The following is a 13,135-nucleotide window of genomic DNA, read 5'->3' on the forward strand; positions in this document are numbered from 1 at the left end:
TTGTTCAGCATCTTAGCTGTAGAGGGCAGTGTCACTGGCCCTCATATGTGGGATCCGAACCGGGGCCCTCTGGCGTCCCAAGCGAGTTCTTAACCATTGCGCCACTCGGCCAGCCCTCTATTTAGGTGTTTTAAAAAATGTATCTTAAATTTTGATGCCAAGAGAATGGCTATAGCTCTGAATGAGTGCAAAATTAAAATTTGAGGGTGAGTTTCATGTAGTTCAAAGCTATTTTAACATCCTGATTTTAAAATTTTTGCTAGAGTATTTTCTTTTTAAAATTTTTTTTGGGGGTGGGGGGGATGGCGTGCAGAGAACAGTGCGTTTTTCTAGGACCCATCAGCTCCATGTCAAGTATTTGTCTTCAGTCCATCTGTGGAGGGCGCAGCTCCTTGAGCCATGTAGGAATTGAACTGGCAACCTTGGTGTTATGAGCCTGAGCTCCAACCACCTGAGCTAAGCAGCCACCCCTAAAGTATTTTTAATAAATTATAACACTACTCTGTAACTAGGATAGCAGTGGTTATTTAGACCACTAGTGTGAGGCTTGGCATTATTTGGACTCACTCAGAAGCTATCAAATACTCTTTTTTAATTTTATGTTTCTGTTGAGATATAATTCACATACCATAAATTTTACCCATTTAAAGTTTATAGTTTAATGGTTTTTAGGATAATCACAGAGTTGTTCAGCCATCACCACAATCTAAGTTTTGAAAATTTTTAGCTCCTTAAAAAGAAACCCCTTCTCATTAGTTGCCCCCTCCATTCTTCCCTACACTCTTCCCACCCCCAACGTTAGGCAACTTAACTAATCTACTTTCTGTCTCTAGATTTGCCTATTTTGGGAATTTGACATAAATGGTTATTTTATAAGGGGCTTCTTTCACTTAGCATAATATTTTAAAGGTTCGTCTGTGTTTAGCATGTCAGTAATTTCTTTTTATTGCCAAATAATATTTTGTACTATAATATATAACATTTTGTTTATCCATTCCTTGTCCAGTTGATGGGCATGTGGGTTGGTTCCACATTTTGGAATAATGAATAATGTTACTTTGAACATTGGTTTACAAGTGTGGACATGTTTTCAGTTCACTTGGGTATATATTTAGGAGTAGAATTGCTGAGTCAGATGGTAACTCTAGTTACCTTTTTGAGGAATTTCCAAAATCTTTTCCCTAGTGGCTGAATTATTTTACATTCCCACCAGAAATTTGTAAGAGTTTTGATTACTCTACATCCTTGTCAACAGTTGCTGTTTACTGTCTATCAGGTATACTTTTGGTTAATGCAGACTTAATAAATGCGAGAAGTTTAGCAGGTGGAACTTTTTTTTTTTAACCATTAGATACTGTGTGAATAACAGGTTGGAAAGACAAAGAAAAAGAAAAAGAGGATGGGGTAAAAATCAAATGAGTTCTTTTATAGCTTAAGAAAAATAATATGTACAGTTTATAAATAGCATTATTTCATATCTTAGATATATTTTTTTGACACTATGCAACTATTTAAAACATGTTCTATAACTTTCAAGATAACATAAGCCTAGTGTTTAGGCTTTTTATTCAGAGAAATAAGGTCTTTTTAATAAAAACAATTTGGCATCTAATAGAACCCCTGTTTTCTTTACTTTGAATTTAAGCTAGCATGGAGTGTTTTTGTAGCATAAGAGAAAAGGCAAAAGTATTATGCATTTTTAACTAAAGTTATTAGCTAACCTGGCTAAGTGGTTTATAGGATTTATAAATGTTTTAGAGTAATGCAGCTTACCATACCACACATGAATATAAATTAAAGATTTACAACACTATCTTCTCCTTTGAAAGCTTCTTGCCTTTGCAAGATTAAGACTTTAATAAGTTTTCCTTCTGTTGTGGTTAAAAAAAAAATAACATGAGATCTATCCTCTTGACAGTTTTTTTAAGTGTGCAGGGCAGTATTGTTAACTGTAAGTGCAATGTTGTAGAGCACATCTCTAGAACTTTTTTATCTTGAATGAGTGAAACACTATACCCATTGAATAGCAACTCCCTATTTCCTCCACCATTCAACTTCCTGTTTCTATGAGTAACTACTTTCAATACCTCACTAAGTAGAATCATGCAGCATTTGTCCTTATGTGACTGACTTATTTCACTTAGCATAAAGGCCTGAAGGTTCATCAGTGTTGTAGTAGACAAGATTTCCATCTTTTTTATGACTGAATAATCTATTGCATATGTATATACCACATTTTCTTCATTGATTCATTCGTCCACAGACGTTTAGATAATACTTGTTATTAATCAAGCCCAGCTTTCTTCTTGAGTATATTTACATATTCTGAATCTTCACTAATGGAAGTCCATATGATTCAGCTATTATCAGGGCCTTTTAAAACCCCTCGGAATAAGAAATGATCTAACACAGTGATAGAGATTTCAGCAAAAAGATGTTTATCACATTCTTATTTTTAATATTAAAAAATTAGAAGCAGTCTTATGTTAAACAGTAAAGGAATGATAAATTTTAGATCATGTTATTAGAGGCAGTATGCTTAATGATTTAGAGTGTGAATTCTGAACACAGATGGACTGGGTTTGAATTCTGACCTCACCACTTACTAGCTGTGACTTTGGGCAAGGTACTTTACCTTCCTTTGCCTCAGCTTCCTCATTTGTAAAATGATGATGATAGGGTTGATGTGAAGAAGAAATGAATGAATGTATAAAGCATTTAGAACAATGCCAGGCACTAGTGTTAGCTTTTATAGAATATTGTGTATCCAGCTGAAATGTAACCCCACCAAGAGTGTGTTTACTGGATTCTGCTAAGTGAATGTCACTATTGTATTTCTTGGTTTTCTGTAGGGGGATGTAGTGGGTGCATAGTGCATTATATCACAAAACATCCATTTTATGAGGATTCCTGGAGGGAGACAGTTCTCTTAGATCTTATAACTGGGAAAAGCTGTGTTGCTTCTTAGTCTTTGGGCTGATTTGCTCCCTTTCTCTTTTTACTGTGTTTACAATCTTGCCAAATTTGTGAGGTTACTCCCTGTAGAAAATGCACTGATTTTTTTTTTTTTTTAGCCTTTACTTACCAACCTTACCTTTGGCTTCATTTTATTTTCCCTTCATCTGTATATGTTAGTTTATAAATTCTGTTGATTGCCTTTTTAGAATGAGAGAGGTTAGTAAACTAATAGTTGACAGAGAAGAAAATTATAATACACCATAGATGGAGACTTCCACTTTAGCATGGTGGATTAAAGGCACATTTTATTTGTGTGCTATCTGGAACCTCAGCTGAAATGACAAAGACTTTTTAAGATGTATTAGCACATTAAGGACAAAATTGATTACATAGAAAGAATGAGGCTACTGTCCATCATATAGGGAGAATTTAACAGTTTTGGAAGCTGGAAAGAAAATGGAGGAATGTCAACTGAGTTTAAATCTAAATGTATTCAGGAGCAAAAGGAAGAAGAAAAGGAATAAACCAGTTCAATTTCCAAAATGGCTGGAAAGCTACAAAGTCTAAGGAATGAGAGTTATCAGGTACATCTGGAGTCAGGTTTAGAGGGGGTTGTGACAAGAGAATTGGTTTAAAGTTTATGTAAGAGGTAGTTAAAATCTTAAATCCCCATTTATCCTGTGCAGCCACATCCCTCCCTTATCTCAAAGAATGGTGGTATATTTTCTGGTGAAGTCGAATCAATGATTTCTTTTTTTATTATTAAGATTTTGGGGGGGGATTGGGGGAGGGGAACAGTGTTGGGGAATTGGGGATGGGAAACAGACAAGTTGCTGTCCTTTTTGTTCTTCAATCTAGTTGTGGAGGACGTCCCTTCACTGGCCCATGTTGGTATGATCACTGCACTCTTCCCGGGTGAGGCAGTCGCTCGCCAGCCATTGGATTCCCGCTCACGGCGTCTCAGGCAGCTCACGAAAGCTCATGCCTGCTGCTGGCCAGCCCCATGGCAGCCTACGCCATCGCTGGCGACTCACAGCAGCCCAGCTCCAGGTTGAGCTGTTGTTCACTATCTTAGCTGTAGAGGGCACAGCGTCACTGGCCCTCATGTGGGATCCGAACTGGGGCCCTGCTGCTGAGAGCTGGCATCCCAATACAACTCTTAACCAACGCCCAATGATTTTTTAAATCAAGCAACTGTAGGGCCAGTTACTGTACAGAAAACAGCATTATCTGAAAATCTCCAGCTGAGCAGTGAGATCTCCTGTTTTCTTCTGCTATTTGGCTTCTAATATGTTGGCAGCTGGTTTTATATCTTTGCAGGCAGAATATTGAAATTGATCACATTAATAAAAGAGACCTAATGAAACTGACAGTTGAGATCTGCCAGTGAAATGGTTGGGCCTCTGTCCTATCATGCAAAAGTCAATCCAGCTACTTGACAGTCTTCATCCATGTACACAATACACCTGTTTATCCTATCAGTGCCTCACACTTAAGGAAAGACTTTAATATGAAAAATTGGAGACCAAAGGAACTGAACAAAAAAGGAACTCAGAAAACGGGGAGCAGAAGACTTTCAAAACTATAATTAATCATCTGAGATTACTGAGAGAAGATAATACATCTACAAAACAAATAGGATGTTATTTTAAAAGGTTTAGTCGGAGATCAAAAAAAGAACTAGTATAAATTAAGAAGTATGATAGAAATAATTTCCATGTAAAATTTGGAAGATAAGGTTGAAGGACTCTCCCAGGAAAGGGAAAAGAGAAAGTAGAACTGAAAAACTAGGAAAATTAAAAGGTCAGCCCAGGAGAGCCTACATCTGACTAGGAGTTTCAGGAAGAACAAGTAAAATGTGTTGAAAAGATTATTAAGGTAGTAATAAAAGAAAATTTTCTGGAATATATTTACAGAATGTATTTCCAAGGATTTTCTTTTTCCAGTTTGAAAGAATTCCCAAGTACACTATAAAATTAATTTTAAACAGATCCATACAAAGACCATTGTCATGAATTCTAAAAAGAAACATCTGAAAAGAAACAGCATGTTAGCATGCAAATAAAGTCTCAGACCCTTCACAGTTAACGGTTACCGTATTTGCCGGCGTATAAGACGATTTTTTGGCCCTGAAAAATATGCCTCCAAGTGGGGGGTCGTCTTATACGCCGGGTACACTTCAGATAGACTGCCCATAGTGCTTGCCCCGTGCCATAGTGGCCTCCCGATGCCCGCCCACTTCATTCCACATACCATTCAGGCATCAGCAGCGCTGCTGGGTGTATGCTCGGCTGTTATGCGATTTTGCTGTTATGCGATTTTACCACACTCGCAAAATCGCACACAGCCGACCATACACCCAGTATGATAGCGCAAAATCGCGAATCGCGATTTATGTATATGTTTGGTTACATACAGCCTTGTGACAGTTTTCCTGCATGTCATAAGCATTTGAATATAAATATAAATGTTGAAATCAAATCTGATATTGTTTTACCTTTTATTTGGTGTGTGGAAGGTGTGCGGAAGAGGGGGTAGTCTTATACGGCGAGTATATAACAAACTCTGTATTTTGAGTGGAAATGTTAGGGGGTCGTCTTATACGCCCAGTCGTCTTATACGCCGGCAAATACGGTACTTTTAATTTTCATTTTCCTAAAGACTGAAGATGGCGAGTATCTGTTTATGCCATCCACGTATTTTTTTTGGTACAGTGTCTATTTGAATAATTTCCCCATTTTTTATTGTTTGATATAGTTGAGATTTAAGTGTTCTTTTTATATTCTGGACACAGGTCCTTCATCAAATATGTGACTTGCAAATTTTTTATCCCCATTTGTGGGCTTCTCTTTAAGTTCTCTAATAGTGTTTCTCAAAGAGCATGTTTTTAATTTGGGAAGCCTAAATCATCAATTCTATCTTTTTATGGATTGTGCTCTATTTTACTTTTAAAGTGCACATATTTTGCTGTGATCAAATACAATTTTTAAAACCTGAATTGTGAGTTCTCACTTTGGAGACAGAAGTTTCTACCCAAGGAATAACAGTACTTAATTTATCAAAGTTCAAAACAAAATTCTTATATTTTAAATTTACTATAGCAGATCCTCGAATAATGTCATTTCCTTCAGTGTAGTTTCATCATAACATTAATAAGATGCTGTTTATATCAATTAACCTATGGTAAAATTGGTTTCATTATACATCATTTCTCTCTAAAGTCGCAGAACCTATTCACGATGTTAAGTGAGGACTTACTATATTTTCTGTTTTTTATTAATGTGCCAATTTGTCACATATTTTCTTTGCCTTTCATTTAATTCCCAAATAATAAGACAAATGTTGAGCTGAAAAGTGTTTTATTATTGCGGTAGGTTTGTGTTTGTTTTTTCTAATTTGCATTTGATAACACCATCTCTTTCTGTATTCAGTTTTTATATAGGTCCTTAATGTACTGAAATAGGGAGAGTGGTACCAGGCCTGTTAAAACCCTATGACATGTTAAGGTGCTATTAAAAATAGTCTGAATTGCATATGTCATTCATTTGGACTAATAGCAACAATTAGGGAGGAAGAAAACCCTAAATTTTGGATTATTATTCTTTTCGTTACCATGGTGTTGATCGTGGTGTTGATAAAGGACATTTGAGGTCATCTAGTTCAACCTCCACAGTTTACAGGTAGGAAAAAAAAATTTTTTTTTCCTATCGGTAAAGAAATTGAGGCCAAAAGGTTTAAGTGAGCTGGCCAAATTCAGGCAGCTAGTTAATGGAAGTGCAAAGCTTTTTGTTGAGAGAGTCTGTTCAGCTGAAAATCCACTGTTCTGTTGCTACCTGTGTAGACATTTAAAGAACTATTGAAAACCCTCTTTTGTACATAGAGGAAGAACTCAGATTATAGTTTTAAAAATTACTTCATAAGTAGATAAAAATGGATTATCACTATTATCTATTAAATGAGTTTCTGAAAGATTTGAGTTAGTATTTCTTTAGTATATTAAGGATCCTATTTTCTAGGTACGAAAATTTGTGAAATGGATTGGAATGTTCTGTTGGGTCTTCAGAAAAGTCGTGACGCATGTTTGCAGCAGATGGCACTAGTTCATTTTTGGAAGTACTAGAGTCATTCGCATCTATGTTATTGCTATGTCATTGACAGCTGATAGGTCTAGCTTCATTCTAAAAAAAAAAATTGAGCAATTTGGTTGAGTTTTGGAGATTTGACAGCAAGTTGAAGATGGAAGACCAAACTGTGCATTTTTGCCATATTTTACTGTTTTACTTCCATAAAGGGAAGAACGCGCATACAGCTTGTGAAAAGTTGCATAAAGTTTACGGTGACAATGCTCTACAAGAACGTCAGTGCTAATGATGGTTCACGAAATTCTCTGCTGGTGATTTTGATCTCAACGACGCTCCTTGGTCAGGGAGGCCCACTGAGGTTGATGACGACAAAATAAAGGCATTGATCAAGTCAAACCCACGTTACATGACACAAGAGATTGCAGAAACATTGAACATCCATCATTCAAGCATTCACGACCACCTGAAGAAGCCGGGATACGTAAGCAAGCTCAATATTTGGTTCCGCATGAACTCAAAGAAGTTCATTTGACGGCACATATAAACATCTGCAATATGCTCATTAAGTGTGAGGAAAACGATCTTTTTCTGAAGTGACTGATAACTGGTAATGAGAAGTGGATTGTTTACAACAATGTGGTGCGCAAACGGTCTTGGTCCTGATGTGATGATTCGCCTCAAACGAGATCGAAAGCAGACATTCATCAGAGGAAGGTTATGCTCTCAGTGTGGAGGGATTTTAAAGGTGTCGTGTTTTTCGAGCTCCTACCAAGGAACCAGTCAATCAATTCGAATGTGTACTGTTGACAATTGGACAGTTTGAATAAATCCATCATCCAGAAATATCCAGAGCTTGTTAATTGTAAAGGAGTTGTGTCCCATCGCGACAACGCAAGACCACACACAAGTTTGATCACCCGTCAAAAATTATTGGAGCTTGGATGGGATGTGTTGCCACACCCACCATAGTCGCCTGACCTTGTGCTGTCAGACTTCCACTTGTTTTGCTCTCTTCAAAACTCCTTGCATGGTATAATGTTCGATTCAGATGAGGCTGTAAATCAGCACCTTGTTCAGTTTTTCGCTGATAAAGACAGGTCCTTCTATGGACAAGTAATTATGAAGCTCACTGAAAGATGGCATAAAGTTATCAAACAAAACACCCAATATATCGGACCAGCCGAGTTCCTCGTTGGTTAAGAGTTGGCTTGGGAGTGCGAGATCTGAGCAGCAGGGCCCCAGTTCGGATCCCACTTGAGGGCCAGTGATGCTGCGCCATCTACAGCTAAGATGATGAACAATAGCTCGACCTGGAGCTGGGCTGCTGTGAGTCGCCGGTGACGGCGTAGGCTGCAGTAGGGCTGCAGTGGGCTGCCGTAAGCTACTGTGAGTAGCTGGCAGCTGGTGTGAGCTGCAAGAGCTGCTGTGAGCGGCCATCCAATGGCCGGCGACCGATGCCTCAGCTGGGAAGAGTGCAGTGATCACAATACCAACGTGGGCCAGTGAAGCAACGTCCTCCAGAACTAGATTGAAGAACAAAAGGACAGCAACTTGTCTGTTCCCCTTCCCCAATTCCCCAATAACATTTTAAAAAAAGGAAAAATGGGCAATATATCATTGATTAATCTTTGTTCTTTATATAAATAAATGATCTTTGAAAAACAGACAAAATTTGTCGTGACTTTTCCAAAGACCCAATGTATCTGATTTACCATAACTTTAAATCTGGCAGCCTGATAAACTTTGATTTTAATCCTTAAATATTAGGGCCAAGCTGTAAGAGGTTGTAGAGCCATAAGAAATGCTGTTTAAGTTGCTTGCTTATGGTGGCTTTATGTTGAGAGATGATAGCATTTCGTTTCTAATACTATAGGATTTTATTTTGATGCTGTAATTACTTAAAATATTTTGAACAATATACATTGGAGAAACTCAGTTAACAAAGAACACTTTTATTTTAATCATAGAACATAAATAATCTTTCTACATTCTTTTCTTGGGTACAGCATTTAGGCAATGCATTATAAATAGGTTGTCATTTGAATCTCTATACTACCTTCAGGTACTGTTTTAAAATAAGAACCAGAAAGAAATAGTAGAAATAACCTCTGAAACATTTTGATTCATCTTTTTCCCCTCTTACAGGCCTTCTGGTGATGTTCTTGAGACATTTAATTTCTTAGAAAATGCCGATGACAGTGATGAAGAAGAGGAAAATGACATGATTGAAGGCATCCCAGAAGGAAAAGACAAACATCGGATGAATAAACACAAGGTAAGAACTCAATTTTCTATTCTTACTAGCTAAAATATATATACTCACGTATTTCAAATAGAAATTCTTATAATGTGTTAAGTTACATTACAAGTGATCATTTTTTATTTTACCATGTCACTTGAAAGTTTTATATATCAGTTCTTATTTAATTATCCACATATAGTAGACATTCTTATTTGCTCTATTACTTACTAAATGGCAAGGAAGAGTGTCTTTAAAGGACTAGTCTAGTGGTTTGAACCTTTTTTTTAAAAAAAGCAACAACCCTTCCACTCCTACCACAATTAACAGTCACTGCTGTAGTCTTTCTCTTCATGTACAGTAAACAGATGATAACTGAGGCTTCAGTGGGGGATATTCCCATGGTGGGTGAGGGAGTAAAGTGTGGATTCTAAGTTTACCGTATTTTGCCGTGTATAATGCGCAGTTTTTTGCCCAAATTTGTGAGGGAAAAATAAGGATGTGCATTATACATGGGTAGTACTAATTCCGTATCTATATAAATGTTTTTAACTCTTTATCTATACTTCTGAGTTAAAAGTGTAACTCTAGAAATCAATAACAATATCCATATGCAAAGTAGTACCCTGGAATATGATAATTGGTTGTGTTGGACTTATGATGAACTTGTAATGATGAAGAGCTCTTGGCCTTCTATGATGTGTAAATATTGTAAATTTGTTACCGGTACATACAATTTCTTGTACCTTGTATCTGTCCTTGTGTTTTGTAGTTATTTTTTACATAAAATTTCTTATACCATTATATGTTAAAAGATAAATGCTAAAATTCCTTTTTAATACAAAAAACAAGTACCTAGATGTAAACAAATAAAATTTTGAATTAAAAAATTGAAACGAAAGATTTTTTTCCCTGAAAATTTGAGTAAAAAATGTGGGTGCGCCATTATACATGGGAGCGCATTATACATGGCAAAATACGGTGTGTGTGTCAACATTCTTATTCTTTGGTAAAGATTAATAATTTACTTTTGCTCATAACCTAAGAAATGGGTTTATCTATTTTAGTGGTGATGTGGGTTAGCTATAGGAGCATCCATTATAGATGAGGTGATCCATTTGTGAATTGTCATAGTAGTGTACAGCATTTCAAGTATGTAATAAAAGTAGGTAGGTTCAGTTGTGGTTCTTTGGGATGTTACAGTAACATGGGGAAAATGCCAGTGTTCCTCAAAAGCTTCTAATCTATAAAAGTAGTTTTTAACCATTTTGCCACACTTCATATGTATAACATACTCAGTATGTGTAACATGGATGAATAGACATTTTACTTCTTTTTTTCTTGTTCTGGGAGGCAAATCACTATCATAATTACCACAGCTATTGACTTACTTACATTAGTTAATATCCTTATTAGCTGTTTCACATCCTTGTGAGTTATAGACTACATACACAGGGAGATCAATTCAGCACAACATATCAGAGTGTAAGTGAGTGAATGGGTCTTTAAAAGGGTAACTGAATGTATTATAAAAGAAGTTAATATTCTTGGTGATTAGCATTTTAATCTTCTTACTACCACATTACTTCCATCACATCTTAGAATGGTCTTCACATAGCACTGTCGAAAACCATTTATCTAAAGTATAATTTGGGATTGGGGAACTACATGAAAATCTAAAATTTTGTACCTAAGTAATTTAAAAATGGGAGTACAAATGTAAAGATAATTGTATGAAAACATAAAGGACCCCTTTAAAATTTACAATAAAAGTAATTCTTGGCTTATGTTCCATATACAGATAGGTAATGAAGGTTTAGCTGCTGACCTAACTGATGATCCTGATACTGAAGAAGCACTGAAAGAATTTGATTTTTTAGTGACTGCTGAAGATGGTGAAGGAGCTGGAGAAGCACGGAGTTCAGGGGATGGCACAGAATGGGGTAAGGTGATAAAGAATTATGGGGGTGGGAGAACGTCTAGCTCTTAAAGATGTATTATTATTAAATATTATATGTGGAAATGTGTGTCTCTGAATGTATGGTAGCAGTTAAACCAAGAGCAAGGGGAAGTGGTATTGAATAATTTCAGGGTATTTTGCATCACTTTATTTAGATTGGGTGACTAAACTTTTGTATATGGCTTTTGATTTTTGCAATTTTTCTTGATTTAAAGTTGAAACATTTAGTCAATTTAGAAATTCAATTCCTTTTCTCTTAGTAGATTAAAAAATAGGCATGTATACAGTTTATTTTTAATTCCCATTATTTAATTTATTAATGAATCTAGGTTTCAAGAAAAATTAACTGTTTCAGTATGCCTTATGGCATTATCTGACTTATTGCTAGGAAGTAGTAAAGCTGCTAAACCTGAATTGAACTCTACATTGAACAAGATTTAGTGAAGGTTATTAACCTTTATTATGTATAATATTCATTGTGCAAATGTTAAGGCCTACCCTTTGGAAGTGATATGTGATGATAATAATAGTCCAGCCATACTAAAAGGAAGAAAAACCCAGTTCTGTTTATACAGCTTTAAAAACCCCATTAGTAAGTAAAATAAAAATGTAACAAATACTTTAAGATAAAAGCGGAGGTCCAGTATGTTATTCCTAGTAAATGTTCATTTAATCTTCTTTTAATATCAGCATGTTGTCTGGTAGGTAGAATTCAAATTGTGTTTATAGCGCTTTATTAGAGAAGGTTTCTAAGTACCTTAAACATATTTCATATGAACACTATCGTTGCTTAGTTAACTAGCAAAAGGAATTATCACTAGATTTTTCCTTTTTTTTCTTTATTAGTTTCAGGTTTATCACTGGATTTTTAAACACTACTTTGGTAATGGGAAATACACTTGGGTTTTTAAAATGCCTCAATTATGTGTTGAAACTGAGTATTACTAATAGAGATAAAACCTAATAGATAATGTATTTATTGACTGTCCTGATACAAATCAAGTGCTTAAAAGATCTGAATTTTGTTATCAACTTTTTCATTGTTTATAATTCTCAAGCATTATTTGCAGACCTTCATTTCTCTCTAAGTGGAAAGAGAAGAGGCACATTAATTAAAAATGTGAAAACAACTCCACAATAACTTTGTAGATTCTGAATATACATTTTTGTACTTATTTGAAAATGGCTATATTCTAGAAGTTTACTCCTCTTAAAAATTAGCCTTGCTCAGGAGAAACAATAAAAGTATCTAAGTTTTCTTTATACCTTAATTTTTTCCAGTAATTTTTAAACTGTTTATGTTCTTTTGGATTATTTTATAATTATATAAATACATTTAAATTCTATAAATATATATAATTAGTTTTCAATTCATGTATGTTATAGGAGGTTTAGAATCCACAACTACATGTAAAGAAGAAAATTAAAAATTACCTATAATGCTACTGTGTAGAGAGAACCATGCTTAACATTTATATATAAATATGTGTATGTTTATTTAGCAAAGGATTTTGCTGTGTGCTGATTTATTGCCCATGCTTTTCACTTAACATATTGTTCTTCTGCAACATCACTTTTTAAATAGCTGCATAATATTCTGTCAATATATTTGTTTATTTGTTGAACCAGGACTCTGATAATGTACATTTAAATTGTTTTCATTTAAAAAAGCAATCAAAAGCAGTTTTTGAACATTTGGATACCTAAATTTTGATACATAATCCATTCGTATTTTCGCTTAAAATTGCTGGAAGTTTAATTCTCAGTCAGAACATACAAAAATTTCGGGAATTTGATTTGTATAAAGTGGCATTATTTCTTTAATAAAAGTACCATATTATGTACAACTGATTGGTCCTTCTGTCAAAAGGCTTGACTGTAATTTGATCACAGAGT

The 13,135-nt window shown here is 35.3% G+C and overlaps 1 protein-coding gene across 4 annotated transcripts in view; it reads left to right on the forward strand.

Moving 5' to 3' along the window:
- The window catches only part of STRN3 (striatin 3), a 107,140-nt gene that overhangs the window by 63,015 nt on the left and 30,990 nt on the right, over positions 1 to 13,135 (forward strand). For all 4 annotated transcript variants that reach the window (XM_019654279.1, XM_019654281.1, XM_019654280.1 and 1 more), the window contains exons 6-7: positions 9,186 to 9,315; positions 11,081 to 11,222. In XM_019654279.1, coding sequence (XP_019509824.1) covers positions 9,186 to 9,315; positions 11,081 to 11,222 — 272 coding nt within the window. The remainder of the gene's footprint in view (positions 1 to 9,185; positions 9,316 to 11,080; positions 11,223 to 13,135) is intronic.

The sequence above is a fragment of the Hipposideros armiger genome, unplaced genomic scaffold (assembly GCF_001890085.2).
Source record: "Hipposideros armiger isolate ML-2016 unplaced genomic scaffold, ASM189008v1 scaffold_218, whole genome shotgun sequence".
In the NCBI taxonomy this organism is placed as follows: domain Eukaryota; kingdom Metazoa; phylum Chordata; class Mammalia; order Chiroptera; family Hipposideridae; genus Hipposideros; species Hipposideros armiger.